Source organism: Lepidochelys olivacea, assembly GCF_965140295.1.
Source record: "Lepidochelys olivacea isolate rLepOli2 genome assembly, chromosome: 19".
NCBI classification, from domain to species: domain Eukaryota; kingdom Metazoa; phylum Chordata; order Testudines; family Cheloniidae; genus Lepidochelys; species Lepidochelys olivacea.
The window spans coordinates 8085589-8106055 of NC_140429.1; the positions used below are offsets into that span (position 1 = coordinate 8085589).

The window sequence follows — 20467 nt, forward strand, 5'->3', positions numbered from 1 at the left end:
TAGGAAAGGAGGCAGTGCTGGCTGCTGCGCTTGGTGGTAGCTGCTCAACGACATGACCGTATTTTCTTGACTGGAAAACCCTGAACAAGTGGACTTGGCCGTGTATGCTGGCCTGAGGGAACTTTGCTGTGAAGCGTATACCACAGAGGACTTGGGTGGGTGGGGGGGAAAGCTTTCTATTTAGGCATTTGAACATCATGAAAGCCCCACTTCTTGTTTTTAATTTTGAAGATCTTGGAAGAGTTTTCTCAGAATCTTGTGTGCCGTAAATTTGTTAAAGTCCCAGATGCTTTAATCCTGTTACTGTGCGGCATTTCAGTGTGTACTGTGCTGTAAAATAATGCCTTTTTGCTCTTGCATTTTGCTGTATTTAATTTGCTGTATTTTTAATTAGGTAACAATATATAATCTTCTGCCAACTGCTGTGCTACCATTTATTTCTGTTTTTTACTTGGGGTGTGGGGAAAAGGGAAGACTCATCTGTGTCTGGGCCATGGTGGAGCCACTTCTAAAGAACCTTGAGAATCCTCTCGGGCACCATTAAATTGCTACCTAGCATTATTACAGTTTAGATATCCATATCTGGACTGTGGGTACATCATCCCATTAAAACCAGTTCTCTCATTGCAGACCCTGTCATCTGTCAGTAGTTTAGCCTATTTTGGTGGATTAGTGGGGAAAGATGCAATACAAATATTGTTGCTTCTCATCCCATAACATTTCAATCCACTTCCTCAATGAGGAGCAGATCCTTCTTCGTATGAGACCAACACTCCCTTGCAAGGTGCTTTCTTTTTTTCAGTCAGACACTAAATCTCCCAGGCTGAAAGAATTTGAACAGCTTTTACTGAGGGGGAGGAATTATTTTGGTGAGACACAAACTAAGCCATCTGTAGAGTAAAATTGCTTGATCAGTTTCCAATCTCTTCCAGCATTCAACATGTTAAACTTGTGCAATTTTCTGTGCTATACTGTGTGCAAAGAAACCATCCAGGACCCAACACCTCCTTTCTCCGCCTCCCCCTCCCCTCCCCTGGAGTGCTTTGGCTGGGTGAGATGAGTGATGTGGGCAGGAGGGAGAGTTGTGCTGACTTGCATTTGTACTTTGGTCCCCAACTGTGTATATACAATTTTCTATGTTACTTTTTTGTGGTAACTATGGAGATTAATATTTTAATTAGATAAGTTATATGAAAAGAAGAAAATCATGTCTCAATAAAAGCCAAAACACTGGACAGTGTCTGTCTGTTCCTTTCTGGCTCTGGTGATAACTGAACATAATGAAATAGCAAATTAGAAAGTATGATTGCTTGATATTGCTAATGAGCTGAAGTTTGCTTTTTAATCTGACAGCCCTATTTCCTGTTTACTTTTCATTCTCAAAAGTCCCTTCTTCTCAAGAGGCTATAGATAGATGGATGGAAACTGAAAAGCTTTGGCAAATAAGTGTGAAATCCTAGGCTTGCAACAGAATTTAAGCGGTTGTCTGTCAAGTTTTCAGATCCTTTCCTCTTTATCTGCCACAGGCTGAACCAAGGATCATAAATTGATATTAAAAACACCTGTAAAGCAATATAAGAAAATGGCCTCTCCAGGTGTATGTGGGAATGGCTTGTAAGAGAGGAAGGGACAGACCCATGAGTCTGCCTGTGGCTGCTAAGAAAAGAAACGGGCTTCCCCTTGGGAAGGCCTGCTTCTGCAACCTATTACATGGCTATTTCTGAGGGAGTGAGCATCTGAGTAGGGTTTGCAGGACTGGGCACAGTCACAGTTCAGGACAACAACATCTGGTATTTTCCTTCAGTGGTCCAGCAAGGGGCTCCCTAGCCATTGCCTCTCTTGGATGGAAATCTGTCTCTCTCTCTCCCTTCTGATCAGAGAATTTCCTGGCTGAACAGTTCCTTGCCTTCAGTGTTACTCCCAGCAAAAAACAGTCTGCCTAAAGTAGCCTGCTTCACTTCTCTCCTCAGAGACCAGGTCAGAGGGTAATTGCCCTGCTTATGTTACCACACAGCGTTCTCTAAGCAAGCCTGTTTTATTAAGGTAATAAAAGCACTACAGAGAAAACATTAAAACCAATAAAAGAACCTACACACATGTTAATTAGTGTACAAGAGATTACCTTACCCCACCCCAATTCCAACATCGGCTCTAGCTGGAGCAGTCCTCCAAACCCCCACATAGGATTTCCTGTGATTTTAAGTTCACCATATGCATTATTCAGAAGGGGAACCCAATTTTATGGGTCTTCAGTAGGCAAAAATCCTTCTATAAGAATAGGGACCTTCCAGGGACCAGAGATCCTGTCCCTTTGCTGGATTGGAAAGAAGGCACTAAGTATTAGGGCTTGTCTACACTTAAAGCTAAAGCAACATAAACTACTATAGCGCCTCAGCATAGCCACTTTAGTGATGGGAGGGATTCTCCTGACACTAAAAACAACGAGGAGTCCTTGTGGTACCTTAGAGACTAACAAGTTTATTTGGGCATAAGCGTTCATGGGCTAAAATCCATTTCATCAGATGTATGGACTGAAAAATACAGGACTATGGCACCTTGGAGACTAAGAAATTTATTTGGGCATAAGCTTTCGTGAGCTAAAACCCACTTCATCAGATGCACGGAGTGAAAAATACAGTAAGCAGAATATATATTATAGCACATGTATTTTTCACTCCATGCATCTGATGAAGTGGGTTTTAGTCCACGAAAGCTTATGCCCAAATAAATTTCTTAGTCTCCAAGGTGCCCACAAGGTCTCCTCATTGTTTTTGCTGATACAGACTAACATGGCTACCACTCTGAAACCTGTCTCCTGACACTAATTAATCCACCTCCCCAAGAGGTGGCAGCTAGGTCAATGGAAGAATTCTTCCACTGACCTTCTGTTGTCTATACAGTGATAAGGGGTGTGGATTTTTCATACCCCTGAGCAATGCAGCTGGGTCAACCTAGCTTTTTAGTATAGACCTGGCCTTAAACTCAGGTTATTTATCCCAAAGTCCTTTCTTTGTCTGCTGGTCTCTTAGAGAATTCACTGTGAACCTTTGAAGAGACTGAATGGGTAATCAGACAGACAATGGATTCCCTCCCCAGGGCAAAGCTTCAAACCTCTGATAACCAGAGGAATTACATTGACATTCCTCCTTCTCCTAAAGAAGTTAGGTACAATGACAATCACACAAACAAATGCATTTTTAATACAGTGGACCCAAAAGATATTAAATTTAATTCAATAAGATTTATCCAGAATCTTGTTATATCTGTCACAGGCCTTTACACTGCAGTTCACAGTAAACACTCTATAGGGCTCAGAGTAGCAGCCGTGTTAGTCTGTATCCGCAAAAAGAAAAGGAGGACTTGTGGCACCTTAGAGACTAACACATTTATTTGAGCATGAGCTTTCATGGGCTACAGCTCACTTCATCAGCTGCATGCTGTTACAGATTGAACAACCTAATATACCAAAGTACTGCAGTTTCTCTTTAAAGCAGGGGTGGGGGACACTGAATATATGAAGTAGCTGAATGTCTCTGTAGCTGAAAGTGGCTGTTCCATTTGATACCTAGTTCAGAGGTTCTCAACCATGGGTGCACGGACCCTTAGGGGTACACACATGGCCAGATTAAGGTTATAAGGGGGCTAAGTATGAATTACATATTTCAAAATAAATTGTGAAGTCATCAAATATTTCTCTACGTACATATTTATGTAAAATTAACAAGTTTATTCTACTCTCATGACACTCAATTCTTCAAACAGCTACTTCTGAGTAAGAGACAGCAGGAGGGATGCTACGCTGTCCTTCTCCTGGGCCTCCTTCCTCTGAGGTAGTGCGGGGCTCATCTGTATGAGGATGAACATGGCAACATTCCCCATCCTGCTCACCTCTTCCCACCTTGTGCTTCTACGCTCACCTCTCCCCTGGCACAGTGCAAAGCCAAGCCCTGCAGGTGACTCCCGCAAGCTATGGACTCTACACCACATACCCCATCTCACTCTGACTGCAGTCTGGGAAGCAACCAAAACCACTCCGGTGTAAAATCCTCTGGAGTAGAGGAAGTAGGAGTGGGGAAATGACATTGTATTTTAGGCTGTCTTGCTCTGAAAGCTGCCTCCCAGTGTTGCACTGGCTGAGGACAATGAATGACTGTTTTCATATAGAACCCAAATATTATTTGTGGGATGATACCCAGTTTGTGTGGTTAATCTCCAGTGATTCACCACATCAGGCCATTCTGTCACCAAGCGCTTCCACAATTAGAATCATGGAATAGAATTATAGGACTGGACGGGACCTGGAGAGGACATCTAGTCCGGTTCCCTGCACTCACGGCAGGATTAAGTATTATATATTCTAGAATGTGTGATCAGCAGCTCTGACATGAGGTTTTTTTAAGCATGAGTTCTGTGTGCACCAGCCCCCCTACAGTTTGCATTTGTTTGTTTTAAGCTTTCTGTAAGAAAAAGGGTTCAGAGTAGCAGCCGTGTTAGTCTGTATTCGCAAAAAGAAAAGGAGGACTTGTGGCACCTTAGAGACTAACCAATTTATTAGAGCATAAGCTTTCGTGAGCTACAGCTCACTTCCTCAGATGCATATCGTGGAAACTGCAGCAGGCTTTATATATACACAGAGAATATGAAACAATACCTATTCCCACCCCACTGTCCTGCTGGTAATAGCTTATCTAAAGTGATTTCCAGCACAAATCCAGGTTTTCTCACCCTCCACCCCCCCACACAAATTCACTCTCCTGCTGGTGATAGCCCATCCAAAGTGACAACTCTTTACACAATGTGCATGACAATCAAGCTGGGCTATTTCCTGGATTTATGCAGGAAATAGCCCAGCTTGATTGTCATGCACATTGTGTAAAGAGTTGTCACTTTGGATGGGCTATCACCAGCAGGAGAGTGAATTTGTGTGGGGGGGTGGAGGGTGAGAAAACCTGGATTTGTGCTGGAAATCACTTTAGATAAGCTATTACCAGCAGGACAGTGGGGTGGGAATAGGTATTGTTTCATATTCTCTGTGTATATATAAAGCCTGCTGCAGTTTCCACGATATGCATCTGAGGAAGTGAGCTGTAGCTCACGAAAGCTTATGCTCTAATAAATTGGTTAGTCTCTAAGGTGCCACAAGTCCTCCTTTTCTTTTTGTAAGAAAAAGGTAACAGCTAGAAGTGACACAGATCTTTTAATGGTTGCCCGGTCATAATATTTAGCAAGTCTGTACTATGTTAGCTCTTCAAAATCACTGTACAAACACAGCTTTTGAATGACTAGGAGTTGACAAAACAGAGCTATTCCCTCTTGTGTTCTCTGCCCCTCTGAACAAAAAGACTTCAGCATCTTAAAAAAACCATGAAGGATCTTTCAAAAGAACAGTCCAACCTAGGCTGCTGTAGTGACATCCTTGTTACATCAGGTCTGGTGTTTGTTTAAGGCTGGTGTAGAAAGAAAGGAGAGATTCCTGTATGTGTAAATCAAGCTGACCTTGCTTATTTTTTCCCCCTTAAAGTGCTCAGAGTTTAGGGGAGGAAAGTGAATGAGATTCTGCTTATACCAGGTGTGAAAAAGCAGAAGAGACCAAAATCTATTCTTGTGCAAAAATCTGTTCTCCCTGAAGTCAATAAGGCTGCAGAGGTGTAACTGTCAGCAGGACTTGGCCTGTGTTCTCCTTCCCGTCTCGAATCACATCCCATACTTACCCAACGTTTTCCACTTGGGGAAGAAGTTAGTTTGAGATGGGGCAGAAAAATGAGGACTAGCTTCAGGTTTATTTAGCTTTAAGTTTTTGGAATGAAACTCAAAAAAAATCAAACGTGAGGTACTTTTATGATGGATTGACCTGCTAGAACTGGCCTTTAGCGAATACAGCCAGTCTTTCTATCATAGCCTGCTAAGTAGTGGATTTAAAATCCTTGAGGGAGAGGGGTGGGAGAAACCTACAACATTGTGTGTGGAGCTTCCTCCAGTGCTCGTGCAACCCCTTAAAAGTACAAAGATGCGTTGGCCTGGGGAACGAGGCTGAGCATAAGCAGTTGCCTGTGCATCCCAGTACAGAAAAATACAAAGAAACAAATTGGACGTCTTTGATTTTTAGTACAGTTCACTACACAGCGCATCATGACTCTGAAGCCCCTCGATGGATGTTTCTGTAACAGTTAAAGGACTGGTATCCAGAATGGGGTGTTTTGTTTTGTTTTTCCTACAAATGTGTGGGAATTCATTGCTTATACGTGGGAGGAGCAATAGTTCTGGCTGGAGCTGGACAGAGTGTGCGCAGGTTCTGTGCAAGCTTCCTACCCTACTGTCCCACCAGGCACTCACCAGTTGTATAGAAACGGGACCCAGCACACATAAACGATGACGGTGACGGACACTAATACCCGGGAGGCAGTGTCCTGGAGCCTGCCAGCCTCAGTTGAGGAGAGGGAGAGTGGGAGCTTCTTCCCTCCCTGACAGGCAGCTACGCAGAACTCTGGAGAAATCGGTGGTGGGGAGAGCTGGTGGGCGGACAATGCCTGCTCAAACTACACCCACGGCTGGCACGGGTTCCTGTGATAACCGGATTTTTAGTGTCCGGTCATCAGTACTAACTGAATACCTGGCAGCGTGTTCCTGCAGCGCAGGGAGCCACAGCAGGCTGCTGGCTGAGCTCCTTCCAAGCCACAGGGAGCTGCTTTGCCTTTCCTGCTGGCCGGAGCACTTCAGCAGGGCTGCAGGAGCAAGTTTGCTCCCCCCACTCACCTGGCCCCGCCCGCGCTCCTTGCCTGACCAGTAGGGCCTAAAAAATAGGAGGGCCTAAAGCTATAGGCTTATTAGCGTGATGGTTAATCCAGCCTTGGGGATGCAGAGGTCTTCCAGGAGGTACATCAACTCATCTAGATACTTGCCTAGTTTTACAACAGGCTCCATAAAAGCACTAGCTAAGTCAGTACAAACTAAAATTTCACACAATGAGTTGTTTATACTGCTCTATATACTATACACTGAAATATAAGTACAATATTTATATTCCAATTGATTTATGATTATATGGTAAAAATAAGAAAGTCAGCCATTTCTCAGTAATGGTGTGCTGTGACACTTGTATTTTTATGTCTGATTTTGTAAGCATGTTGTTTTTGGGGGTATGCAAAACAAATCAGACTCCGGAAAGGGGAACAGTAGACTGGAAAGGTTGAGAGCCACTGATCTAGCTAACTGAAGTTTGGGAGTGGAAGGATCTGTCTGGCTACAGCACTCCAGGAACAATATCATTTCAAGTTCTCCCAGAAGAGAGCTGTCAATCGATCCCTGCTGACGGCCTATCCTTATACCTCATTATCAACTCACATTAAGTTTTCATTATAGCCTAACACTTCCCCTGTGGCTTTATGACACTTCCACACAATCTACGTTGAGCTCTTATCAGTGCCGCTCCTATGTGCACTCCCCCCCTTGCCTCAGCTTTGTTGGCTTCCAGTCCCTCTTACCTAAGCACTTATCAGCCTTCAGACAGTGACTGCTTAAAATGTCTGCGCAAATTCTATCCAACATGACTAAGTCTAGTGCAGTTCAAGCCCAAAGGAGACTCTCTCCCTCCTGGTGAAACAAAGTAAGTGATTTCTTGTACGAGGAGGGAAGCCTGGGCAGGGGCAAGAGCCTGAGACAGGTACAGGTTGTGACTACCAGGAAGAGCCTGTGGGAAGGAGGTGAAATGGATGTGTGTGGGGTGGGGAAGGGATCTCTTGAGGCAAGGGATAATCTTATAGTGAGAGGATGAGGGAGTTTGAGCTCTTTTGAGGTACTTATAACACACACATCTGTCCTGCAAATCACAGTTGTCTGAGTACCTTACAAACCCTGACTGAATTTATCCTTGCAGCACTCCTGTAATGTAAGGAAGTATACTCCTCATTTTACAGATGAGGAACCTGAAGCATAGAGAAAAAGTGGTATCCTGCTGCAGAGCTAGGAATGTAACCTGTATCTTCCTCATCCCAATGCCTTAACTGTAAGACTATCCTCTCCTTCTAATAAATTCTTGAGTCCAGCGGGACTCAAACCCATTAGATTTTTAGCATCCTAAACACAGCACACTTCTGAGTCAGATGAGGATGACTGTAGGGGCTACAGTAGTAGACCTTGGTACCAGAAGCCCATTTTAAACTTAAATTGATACTCTACGATGGTTTGGCTAGATGACAGCACCTACTGTATCTTGCACTTGCTTAAACTTCTAATGGTTTGCAGCAGTGTATCTAGCTAACTCATTAAGAACCAGTTTCCAGATGTGTCAAATTAATGTCAGTGTGCTTTGTTCAACTCAGTGCATATAGGCAGTAGGTAAATATCGGGGGTGGAGGGAAGAAGTGCTGGCCTAGTGCTTCTGCTATTGTAGTCTTCTGAAAGGAGAAAAGGGGACGGGAAGGAGATTCTATCACTCCAGGCCTACCACTCACTTTGAGCAACCGTTCCAACACCAAAACCATTTTATGGTAGATACAATCAACTGCATTGGTCTCAAATGTGTCTTTTTAAAAATCCAAGTTTACAGCTCTAGCCTGGACAACGTGGGCCAAATCCCTCTTTAATGTAACATCATTGAAATCCATGTATTTTCACCAGGGACCAATTTTAGTCCCCTGCATGTGATTCCTCTTCTTGCTTTGCAGCAACCAGTGGACAAAAACATCATTTCCAGAGCTCTGCCCATTCCTGTCAGTATCAGTGACGCTTAATGTTCAGCCAAGCCTGGAAACAAAGGTGTGACACAATCACTGTTCTCCCAGATGGAGCATGCTCTCTGAACTGCACAAAAAGGTTCTGAAGTCAATAGAACAAAATCAAAAATTGATTAAAAAACTGTCCCTGTCAATGGTGACTAAGAATCGACTGGAAAGAAGCAGCACTTCTGTCCTACCGAACACAGTTCCAGCTAGTGAGTGACTCTGCCATTTAACCCCTACGGAGCTAGGTTTGCAACGTTGGGAATTGGTTTGCTAAGTTGGCAACGTCAGAAATTGCCACAAAACAGCATAACAACAGGCTTATCCATTATCCCGTCTAGGCTCCTGCCTAACAATGAGTTGGATTCTGCCCCTGGTTATTTCTAACCCCACGGAGTTGCTAATGTATTACTTGAGTGCAGAGTCTGATCCATTAGCCTAATTGCAAAATTGTACAGAAAACTGCTTTTTGCCCATAGGCCCTGAGCAGGGTATCAGGTGTAGTAGCTGGATCAGTAATCCTTTTCCTCTTCCGCTAGCAAGTGTAACTGTAAATGTTACAAGGTTACACAGCTAATCTGTCTGTCCTTAAACCTAGAGGAGTGTTTTGCTATTCCGAGCTAAAGCGACCAGAGTATTACTCTGTACAGCATCTCTCAGGCCAGGCTCTATTAACTACTGAATTATGCGTCTCAGAGAGGGGGGCTGGTACCAATGGGGATGAGCGTGTCACGCAGCTGATCTAGCCTAACAGAACTGCTGTTAGCCTCAGTTCACAGCCATGGAATCTGAGCCAGTAGAAAATAGTAAGAAGGCTACTCTAGTTCCTGTCACCAATTCAATTCCTTCCCCACGGGCTGTAGAACTCATTGCCACCTTCTAGCAGGGGTGGAAAGAGCGTAGTAAGAGCAGAAAAGTGCAGGCCGCAAGACAACATGAATAGCTGCAGTAACAGTGCATCGGATAAACCTGTGTCAGGGTTTAAACCCAGAGTATCAGGTGCTTGCCTGTCCCTCCCACTACAGAAAGTCACCTTTGTGCCCTGGCCCCTTCACTGAACTTTTAGTATCTGCCTGCCCCGGCCCCCTTCCCGCCAACCCCTAGGCATTTGCTGTCCCCTCCCCACTGACTTATGGGCAGCTACTGCCCTCCTCCCTGCCAAGTCTGACCATGGCACCTGCAGCTCCCCCACCCCACTGACCCCTGAGCACCTGCTGCCCCCCCAGCTCCCCGCCCTGCTGACGCCTGAGCACCTGCTGCCCCCCACCCCACCGACCCCTGAGCACCTGCTGCCCCCCCAGCTCCCCGCCCCGCCCCCTCTGACCCCTGAGCACCTGCTGCCCCCCGCCCCGCCCCCTCTGACCCCTGAGCACCTGCTGCCCCCCCAGCTCCCCCACCCCACCGACCCCTGAGCACCTGCTGCCCCCCCAGCTCCCCCACCCCACCGACCCCTGAGCACCTGCTGCCCCCCACCCCACCGACCCCTCTGACCCCTGAGCACCTGCTACCCCCCACCCCACCGACCCCTGAGCACCTGCTGCCCCCCCAGCTCCCCGCCCCGCCCCCTCTGACCCCTGAGCACCTGCTGCCCCCCCAGCTCCCCCACCCCACCGACCCCTGAGCACCTGCTGTCCCCCCAGCTCCCCGCCCTGCTGACGCCTGAGCACCTGCTGCCCCCCACCCCGCCCCGCTGACGCCTGAGCACCTGCTGCCCCCCACCCCCTCTGACCCCTGAGCACCTGCTGCCCCCCAGCACTAGCCCCCCCCCTCCCCATACCACGTGACAGGGCTGGCCCAACCCCGAGGGAGCGCCCCCCCACCCCGGCGGCGCGTCGCGTGACGCAGGAGCCGTCGAGGCTGAGCCGCCCTCCCCGTCACGTGAGCAGGCGGCCGCGCTCCGACGCCGCGCGCGCTCCCTCCTCCCGCGGGCCGGCGGCGGGGCCATGGCGCACGGGCACGGGCACGGCGCGGGCGGCGGCTGCTGCGGGGCCGAGCGCGAGGAGCCCCCCGAGCGCCGCGGCCTGGCCTGGGGCCTCTACCTGCGCATCGACCGCGAGCGGCTGCAGTGCCTCAACGAGCGGCGGGAGGGCAGCGGGGCGCTGGTGTTCCGGGCCTGGGAGGAGCGGGCGGACCGCAGCCAGGTACCGGCCCGGGGGGCGGGGCGGGGCGCAGCCAGGTACCGGCCGGGGGCGGGGGGGGCGGCCAACTTTTCTAATACAGAGAACCGAATGCCCTGGCCACGCCCACTTTCAGATGCCACGCCCACTTTCAGATGCCACGCCCCCTCCCCTCCCCCCGCTCGCTGTCCCCCATCTTCGCTCACTAGCTCATTTTCATAGGGCGGGGGTGCGGGGTGAGGGGTTTGGGGTGCGGGAGGGGGCTCGGGGCTGAGGGGGGCAGGGGGTGGGCGCTAGGACTGAGTTCGGGTGCGGGAGGGGGCTCGGGGCTGAGGGGGGCAGGGGGTGGGCGCTAGGACTGAGTTCGGGTGCGGGAGGGGGCTCGGGGCTGAGGGGGGCAGGGGGTGGGCGCTAGGACTGAGTTCGGGTGCGGGAGGGGGCTCGGGGCTGAGGGGGGCAGGGGGTGGGCGCTAGGACTGAGTTCGGGTGCGGGAGGGGGCTCGGGGCTGAGGGGGGCAGCGGGTGGGCGCTAGGACTGAGTTCGGGTGCGGGAGGGGGCTCGGGGCTGAGGGGGGCAGGGGGTGGGCGCTAGGACTGAGTTCGGGTGCGGGAGGGGGCTCGGGGCTGAGGGGGGCAGCGGGTGGGCGCTAGGACTGAGTTCGGGTGCGGGAGGGGGCTCGGGGCTGAGGGGGGCAGGGGGTGGGCGCTAGGACTGAGTTCGGGTGCGGGAGGGGGCTCGGGGCTGAGGGGGGCAGGGGGTGGGCGCTAGGACTGAGTTCGGGTGCGGGAGGGGGCTCGGGGCTGAGGGGGGCAGCGGGTGGGCGCTAGGACTGAGTTCGGGTGCGGGAGGGGGCTCGGGGCTGAGGGGGGCAGGGGGTGGGCGCTAGGACTGAGTTCGGGTGCGGGAGGGGGCTTGGGGCTGAGGGGGGCAGCGGGTGGGCGCTAGGACTGAGTTTGGGTGCGGGAGGGGGCTCGGGGCTGAGGGGGGCAGGGGGTGGGCGCTAGGACTGAGTTCGGGTGCGGGAGGGGGCTCGGGGCTGAGGGGGGCAGGGGGTGGGTGCTAGGACTGAGTTCGGGTGCGGGAGGGGGCCCGGGGCTAGGGTGGGGGTGGGGGTCCCGGGGGCTCCAGACGGCGCTTACCTCAGGTGGCTCTAGGGGAGCTGCCGGCATGTCCCTCTGGCTCCGAGTGCGCTGCCCCCGCGGCTCCCATTGGTCGTGGTTCTCGGCCAATGGGAGCTGTGGAGCCGGCACTTGGGGCGGGGGCAGCATGTGCACCTAGGGACGTACCGGCTGCTTCCTGGAGCCGCGCGGAGCCTGGGAGGGAGCCTGCCCGCCCTGCAGCACTGCTGACCGGACTTCTGGCGGCCCGGTTAGCAGTGCTGACCAGAGCAGCCAAGGTCCCTTTCTGACCGGGTATTCCAGTAAAAAAACCAGACACCTGGCAACCCGGGGCGGGGGGAGACAGGTGCCAGCAGCACCAGTGCAGCCAGGTGTCCCTCTAGTCTAGGAAGTCTCTAAACTCCCCCCATATCCTGAACGGCAGCCGGTGTGGCTACTCGCTGGGGACCTCATCTCTGCGCCCCTGCCGGGGGTGGCTGCTGGGCCCCAAGAACACAGGGCTGGGAGGGAATCCCCTGGGGTGTGCAGTTCAGCTGTCCCCCTGCTTTTCTTTCCCCTCCCCCCCCAACCACTTGCTGTCGCAGCCACCTGCTATGTGATCCTTGCCTGCCTCCAGTCCCTGTGCTGGCTGGGCTCTGCAGCTGCTCCTGGTGCTCTCTGTGGTGGGGGTCTGGGCACCTAGTGCTCCGCGGACAGTGGGGGTTGCACCATGGGGGAAAGCAGGCAGGGTGGGCTGAGAGATTCCAGGCTTTCTCCAGTGCCCTGGCCCTGAAGCGCCAGCAGTGAAGGTCCACGCTTCGTGTTTGTGGACCTTCCCTAGAGCTTTGTTCCATCTGGGACACTGACCCTTCAGGAGTTCGGTTCCTCTGATTCGGGTTGCTGCTTCCCAGATGTTGCTAGCGCATTCGCCATACCAGTTCGTCCTTGGCTTTCTTCGCTTTCTCTCTCCTCCCTTGGGTACCCAATTCAATGCTTGCTTGGCATTGAATGTTCCAGTCCCAACCACCCGAGCCTTCTTTCTTTGTTGGGGATTTCTAACATGCCCTGCTTTGTCAGCTCCGTTCTCCGTGCTCTTGCATTTGTGATTTTGACGCTCTGTGACATGTAATGTCTTTCTCAGCCGTCTGTGGTGGGCAGCCTCCAATCTGCCTTTGTTAGCCACAGCTAAGGGCCATGTGTCTGCTCCATACAGCAGCGTGTTCAATCGCATGGTATAGTCTGACCTGTAGTTTGGTGTGGAGATCTCTGTTTGACCAGCTGTCATTCATTCTATTTGTATACCAGCATAACTGTATTTGTTGGGGGTGTGTGTGGGGGGGTGGCTTTTCCAAAATAAGTATACTAGCACGGCCCCACTGTGGATACACTATACCAGTAAAAATCACACTTTTGTATTTCACTTGAGAAGGCCGGAATAAGGTATGCCAGTAAAAGGGCAGTTCTGCCTTTATAAGCTGCATCCACACTTGGCTATAGAGGTATAGCAATACTGTCCATGTGTGCCTAGTGTAGATGTGGCCTAAGGTCATGTCTATACTATAGACTTCTGCTGGCACAGGCTTGTCAGTCAGGAGGTGTGATGAGGTGTGATCCCTGACCAATATAGCTGTGCTGGCAGAAGCCCTTAGTACGAGTAGACAGTTATACTGGCAAAGGTGTGCTTCTACTGGTATAGCTTCTTTTGCTTGTAGAGGTGGTTTATACTGCTACAAAGTGCAGCTTTGCTAGTGGTATAGCATACTGGCATCCCTATACCAACAAAGTACTCCTAGCGTAGATGTGATATTAGCCATAACAAAAAAAGCCTTTGTGTCTCATGCCTCAACAGAGATTTTTCTAGTGGATGCTTCAGTGGGTTTTTGGATTAAATCTCTTTCTACTGGATACATTAGAACACTTACTAGTACAGTATCTGTGTAAATACAACTGAACTATAATTTTCAGTGTAAACAAAGTTCCCTGGCTAATGCATTGTCCATATTGTTCATTCATAATTCCCAAAATAAAGTAGTGCATATTAACATATTCTACTGTATTAGCACAAAGCTTCCGATGGAATACAGATATGAACGGATGCAGAAGGAAGTGCATAGGAAGCGTAATATATGGCATTACAGAATATCTTCATTATCTGCTTCTAAAGGATTATTTTTAATCCAGTTTTGTATCTTTTAGTTTGTCGAAAGTGATGATGAAGTCGAACTTCTGTTCAATATCCCGTAAGTACCTGCTTGGCACCATTTCGTGCCCTGTTAGCACCTGATGAACTTAGTTTTATTTGTGGCTGGGTTCTTTGCTCACTAGAGTCTTCCTTGAATACTCTTGGGAAATAAACTAGAAAACAAGTTTGGGTGATGGCAGCTCTTCTTGACTGAGATTTACTGAATTGTGTGATTGTATAATCAAGACTAACTGGAAGATAGTGGAGGGGAAGTCACTGATTCTGTGTTTCGTGGCAGGTTTACAGGCAATGTGAAGCTAAAAGGGATAATTGTGATGGGAGAGGATGATGATACACACCCATCAGAGATGAGACTGTAAGTGGAACTTGGCCTGGCTACCAGGAAAGATCATGTTGGGCAGATATTGTATAGAGTTTCTATTTGCACAGTTGTTTTAGAGCAGAATTTTGAAATCTCCAAGCAGTGTTTTTACCATCTCCTCAGTTATGGTCTTCCATTTGCTGTGTGTAGCCAAGACTGAACACTAGAGCGACTCATACTAAGGGATTGTATTTTTTTGCCTCATTGCTTTTTAAAAAATAATTAAATACTTTAGCTTTTCCTTTCCCAATGCAAAGTTCTCATTGCCCAATGACATCTGTATTCCTATTCCCATTTTATAGATGAGAAGGACACTAAAGCCGGAGCAGGCATTGGTATCAGAGCTCAAATCAGAAACCAGGAATACCTGACTTCCATGCCTGAGTTTAGGCCAGGCTCCCCTTTCATATTGCTGAGTTGAAGCTCCTATATTAGATTAATATTAATGTTCTCGCCTGGTCTGGGGCCGGGATTGGGGCCTAGATCACTAGAGCCCTGCATGGATACAAAATTTGTATCCGCATCTGATCCACAAACATGGTCTGCGGATACAAAGCAGATATCTGCAGATTTCCAGGGCTCTGTACATTACGCTGTGCTCCGCTGAGACCCGGGCTACTGCTGCTGCTTCCTGCCCTGACTGGGGGAGTGGTATGGCATTGACAAGGCACTGGGATTAGGAGCTCTGGCAGGCCTCTGGGGAGACACTGCAGTGCTAGCTGGCAAGGAGCTGAGACCAGGATCCACCACTTGGAGCACAAGTGGGTGTGTGTGTGGCGGGGTGCCTAGCTCATGCCCCTGCTGGGGCAGAGGCCCCTCACAGACCTGTTTGTGCTTCAAACAGAGGATCCCGGTCTCAGCTGTTTGCCAGCTGGTGCAGCTGTGTCTCCCGCAGGCCTGCTGGGGGCCACCATGGGTCAGGCCGGGGCTCCTAATTGCTGCATGTTGTCTGTGCCACACCGCCTCCCAACTGGCTGGCAGGACAGAAAGCAGCAGCAGCGGTCTGGACTGGAGCTGAGCTCATGGTGAGCTGGGGCTTGCCCTGGGCCGGGCAATTGTTGCTGCCAGCCTACCTCCCTACTGCTTCAGGAGCAGCCTGATACCATGGTTTTTCTAAAGAGCTCAGAGGCAGAAGTAGGAATGTTGTTTGAAAAATTATGGTATTGGGCTAATTTTACAATTTCTGTGAAATTGTGACTTATTCAGGGCCCTAATCATCACTTGGCTTTCCACCAGTGGCAGCTTTTCCCCTCATCTTTGCTCTGTCTCTAATGCACTGGAATCCTAACCCCTCTCTATATATAGAATTTATAGAAATGTAGGGCTGGAAAGGACCTTGGGAAGTTATCAAGCCCAGCCATCTGTGCTGGGGCAGGACCAAATAGACGTTTATCCAGCCTGTTCTTAAAAATCTCCAATGATGGGGATTCCACAACCTCGTTTGGAAACCTGTTCCAGAACTTGACTACCCTTATAGTTAGGAAGTTTTTCCTAATAACTAACCTAAATCTCCCTGGTTGCAGATTAAACCAATTTCTTCTTGTCGTACCCTCAGTGGACATAGAGAACAATTGTCTTCTTTATAGCAGCCCTTAACATATTTGTAAACTCTTATCAGGTCCCCCGTCAGTCCTCTTTTCTCAAGACTAAACATGTTCAATTTTTTTAACCTTTTCCTCATAGGTCAGATTTTCTAAACCTTTTATCATTTTTTTTGTGCTCCTCTAGGTTCTCTCAAATTGTCCACATCTTTTCTAAAGTGTGGCACTCAGAATTGCACACAACTGAGGCCTCATCAGTGTGGAGTAGAGCAGGACATGAACTGGAAGTGCTGTGGGTGGTGAATGTCTTAAATCTACAGTTCTGTTCCTTGCATCATATCAGGAATTGTCAACACACTATAAGCAGTAAACAAGAGCAAGTGCTGTTTTCTTGGCTGATCCAGTTGTGTGTGTGTTCCACAGGACAAAGCCAATTTAATAACCCAGTGGTGGGAAGAGAGGGGAGATAAATAAATCAATTATGCATTTTAACCACTGTTGTGTTTTTCTCCACTCCCAGGTTCAAGAACATTCCTCACATGTCATTTGATGACACAGCCAGAGAACCAGATCAGATGTTCAGTCTGAATCGAGATCTAACAGGAGAACTGGAGTATCCAACAAAGTACGACACAGGCTCTTCCCTTTTCTTGTGGTGCATCTGTTAGGGATGCACTGGAGTTTATTCCTCCTGGAGCCAATGAGTTTGTGTTCCTTTTATCGGAGCCTACTCATATGCTATTCAATGGTTAGAAAGTGTTAGTAGGGGGAGAGCAGTTCCTTCACTCACATCATAACATCGCATCAAATAATAGAATGTGCTTTTTAACTGCCTTTTCTGGCTCTTCCCAGCACTCGTGTTGGAGTGAGAACTCTATCTGTCCCTAAATGGTGTTGAAGACCTTTTCCCTGGGGAGGGAAGATCTTAGATCTTGTATCCTGGAGGCTCCCCAAACGGAATTCTCAATGCCTTGTCTCCTCCACCTCTTACACCAAGGAGGACTGAGGAAGGCTCCTTTTACTGTTCTGCAATCTACCAGAGGAGTCACAAGTCAGACACACCAGGTGCTTCCTTCACCCTCCCTCCCGGTTCTTGTTGATCCAAGGAGTGAATGGCTAAGACACCAGGTCTCCTACATGGCACTGCTTAGTCTCCACACCCCAATAGGCTTTCCTTTTCAAGTAGCACCTTCATCCTCTTCCGTGCAGAAACTGCTCCAGAAAGTAGGATTTATTTCCTGGGTGACTGGTTACATGCTGAACTCAGTCTGTTTTTTCTTCCAGAATTGCTCGTTTCTCAAATGTTTACCATCTCTCCATCCACATTTCCAAGAATTTTGGAGCTGAGACAACAAAGATCTTTTATATAGGCCTGAAGGGAGAGTGGACAGAGGTGAGAAAGTGAACACAAAACATCACAAATGCAGAAGTCGGTTCAAATTGCAACTTGTACAGTTGGGTCTATCTAGGTGTGGTTATTTATAAGAAACTTGGAAAGGGCTATGGAGACTCTTTTTTTTTTTTTTTTTTTTTTTGAGCAGTAACTGAGTTAATTTGCTTAACTGAATCAGAACCCAAATAATGCTTGGTTAGTTTCTTTCTCTGTATCCCACATGAACTGTTGTGATTCTGGGAAGCTACCTGTTAAGAAGTGGGAGGTACTGACTGTGATGGGTTGGATCACAGAAACCCCCTTGGGAACTGCCAAATGATGTGCCAAGACTACTTCTGCCCCTGCTTTCCCTGCCAGCTTGGGACTCCAGCACCTTGTCTTGTTGAGCCAGACACGCCAGTCTGCTCCAACAGAGACCCAGGGTCTGGAACATGTTCCCCAAAGCTACAGACTTAACTGAAAGCAACTTAAGAAGTGTTCCTGTCCTTAACACTCAGATGCCTGACTTCTAATGGGGTCCAAACCCCAAATAAATCCTTTTTATCCTGTATAAAGCTTATACAGGGTAAACTCATAACTTGTTCGCCCTCTATAACACTGAGAGAGAGAGATGCATAGCTGTTTGCCCCCTTGGTATTAATACATACTCTGGGTTAATTAATAAGTAAAAACTGATTTTATTAAATACAGAAAGTAGGATTTAAGTGGTTCCTAGTAGTAATAGAACAAAGTGAATTACCAAGCAAAATACAAAAATTAAAACTCTCAAGTCTAAGACTAGTACAGTAATAAAGCTGAATACAGATAAAATCTCACCCTCAGAGATGTTTCAATAAGTTTCTTTCACAGACTGGATGCCTTCCGAGTCTGTTCACAATCCTTTCCCCTGGTACAGCCCTTGTTCCAGCTCAGGTGGTAGCTAGGAGATTTCTCATGATGGTTGCCCATTTTGTTCTGTTCCACCCCCTTATATATCTTTTGCATGAGGCAGGAATCCTTTGTCCCTCTGGGTTCCCACCCCTCCTTCTCAATGGAAAAGCACCAGGTTAAAGATGGATTCCAGTTCAGGTGACATGATCACACGTCATTGAATGGCTTCATTACCCACTTGCCCCCCCACAGTTATACAGGAAGACTTGCAAGTAAAACAGAGCCATCTACAGGCAATTGTCCTGGTTAGTGGGAGCCATTAAGATTCCAAACCACCATTAATGGCCCACACTTTGCATAACTACAATAGGACATCAGAGTTATATTTCATATTTCTAGTTTCAGATACAAGAGTGATAACTTTATACAAATAGGATGACCACACTCAGTAGATAATAAGCTTTGTAAGGAGACCTTTTGCATGAAGCATATGCCAGTTACGTTATATTCACACTCACTCTCATATTTTTATAAAAGAGTACAACGTCACATTGGCATTGCTGTTGGGTTTAGTCGAGGGATATTTTTTGTCACAGGCATGATTCTGTTAAGAACCAGATACATGCAGAAGAAGCTGCAGTCTTGCAACTACAGGTTTAAAACTTTGAAATAGGATAGGTTCAGCATCAATGGAGGGATGACTTGTAATGTAAAGCATTTCTTGAGCTGGGACAGGTGCCTGTGCCTCAATGGCTGGCACCAAATTCAGTTTGGGCAGATCTTGGGAAGGGTGGGAGAGACTACTTTGGACAGAAGAGAAATGGGAAGAGCTGGTCAGATTCTTTTTCTTTTTTTTTTTTTTGGGTGGAGTAAACTGAGCTTTAATGGGACTAAATACGTTTGCCTTGATTCAGGCTTATCGACATGAAGTGACTATCTGCAACTATGAAGCATCAGCAAACCCAGCAGACCACAAAATTGATCAAATCATGCCGGAGACCCACTTCATTTCCTAATAGTAGTACCAGGATGCTCCCAAAGGATTCATGATCAATACACTGAGTTAATGGACTGACTCTGAAGAGAACAGATTCTTAGGGCGCTGGAGAGAGTGGTGAAATAGCTTTTATTTCTTGTCTTTGCCCTGGGAAGAAAGTGCCAATGCATGAAATCTCTTTATAAAGTTAATTGATTGCTAATGGCAATCATCTGTTGGGTGCTTCAGCACACTGAAGAATCAGGCTTTGATGTAGTGGAGTGTGTCTCCTCCACAGTGGCAACCTAGTGGCCTAATCACTTATGTTGCCAATTGAAAATAAAAGCATATCCTCTCACTGTCTATGCCCCAAGCTTCAGGATTGGTTTGTGTCTGAAATGCTGGTTATTGGAGGCAAACAACACCTTGTGAGCAGTGAAACATTCTCTGGTTGCTACTCTGTTGTCCTGGGGTGTTGAACAATTGCTGCTGGTGTGTGAAGCTTGAGCCTAACAGTGACTTGATGTAGGGTTATTGCTGTATTGAGGAGAAAGGAATTGCAAACTTAAACTTGCATCTTGAGATTGTTTCCCTGAAATGTAAATTCTGAGGGAGATCTAAAACTGTGGGAGAGATGCTGGATCCTTAACATACATAAAAGTGAAGATACAGGATTGTATGGTTGAGGGGGGCTTTGCAGAATGCATTTAAAGCACTGTGTGTTCATTTAAAGTTGTGGCTTTTCACTGAAGGTGTGGAGCCTCCACTCCATGTTAGAAGCCAGAGCTGGAGACCTAGGAGTTCCTTTAGGCACAACTTTATAAGGAATGTAACTACTCTTTCCTAATAAATCTATGGCAGGTGTAATTTGTTTCATTTCTTGTGTCCCTTCCTGCTGCATCTTGACTTATGTGTAGCAGTGTACCTGTTTAGTTGCAGAAAGGGTTTAATGCAACTGAGTGTACCTCACAGATGTGGGGTGCTTTACAGCCAAACAATACTATCATTAAATACACACTGGTAACCATGCTCGAACAGTCAAAAGAGCTATGAATCTAGCAGCCCCAAACCCCTTTATTCACCATTAATGGCTATAGCTAAGCCCCAGTAAAAAGTTTCTGCAAACAATTATGAAAAGTGGTGTGAGAATCTTTTGTATCAAAAAAAGTGTGCAGGCTTATAGGTCCAAAG

The 20467-nt window shown here is 48.0% G+C and overlaps 1 protein-coding gene across 1 annotated transcript; it reads left to right on the forward strand.

Annotated features, from left to right (window-relative positions):
• The first annotated feature begins 10596 nt into the window (after positions 1-10596).
• PITHD1 (PITH domain containing 1) lies at positions 10597-20143 on the forward strand. The gene is made up of 6 exons (XM_084652384.1): positions 10597-10858; positions 14129-14172; positions 14413-14490; positions 16558-16662; positions 17322-17430; positions 19215-20143. The coding sequence occupies exons 1-6, from the start codon at positions 10661-10663 to the stop codon at positions 19314-19316; spliced, it is 636 nt and encodes a 211-aa protein (XP_084508510.1). The 5' UTR covers positions 10597-10660; the 3' UTR covers positions 19317-20143.
• Positions 20144-20467: the final 324 nt, after the last annotated feature.

Excerpts from the sequence above, each read along its gene's own strand:
- PITHD1 (XM_084652384.1), top strand. The coding sequence starts at position 10,661 with ATGGCGCACGGGCACGGGCACGGCGCGGGCGGCGGCTGCTGCGGGGCC. Across the intron at positions 10,859-14,128 it reads AGCGGGCGGACCGCAGCCAG|TTTGTCGAAAGTGATGATGA; the intron begins GTACCGGCCCGG and ends TGTATCTTTTAG. Across the intron at positions 16,663-17,321 it reads GAACTGGAGTATCCAACAAA|AATTGCTCGTTTCTCAAATG; the intron begins GTACGACACAGG and ends TTTTTCTTCCAG.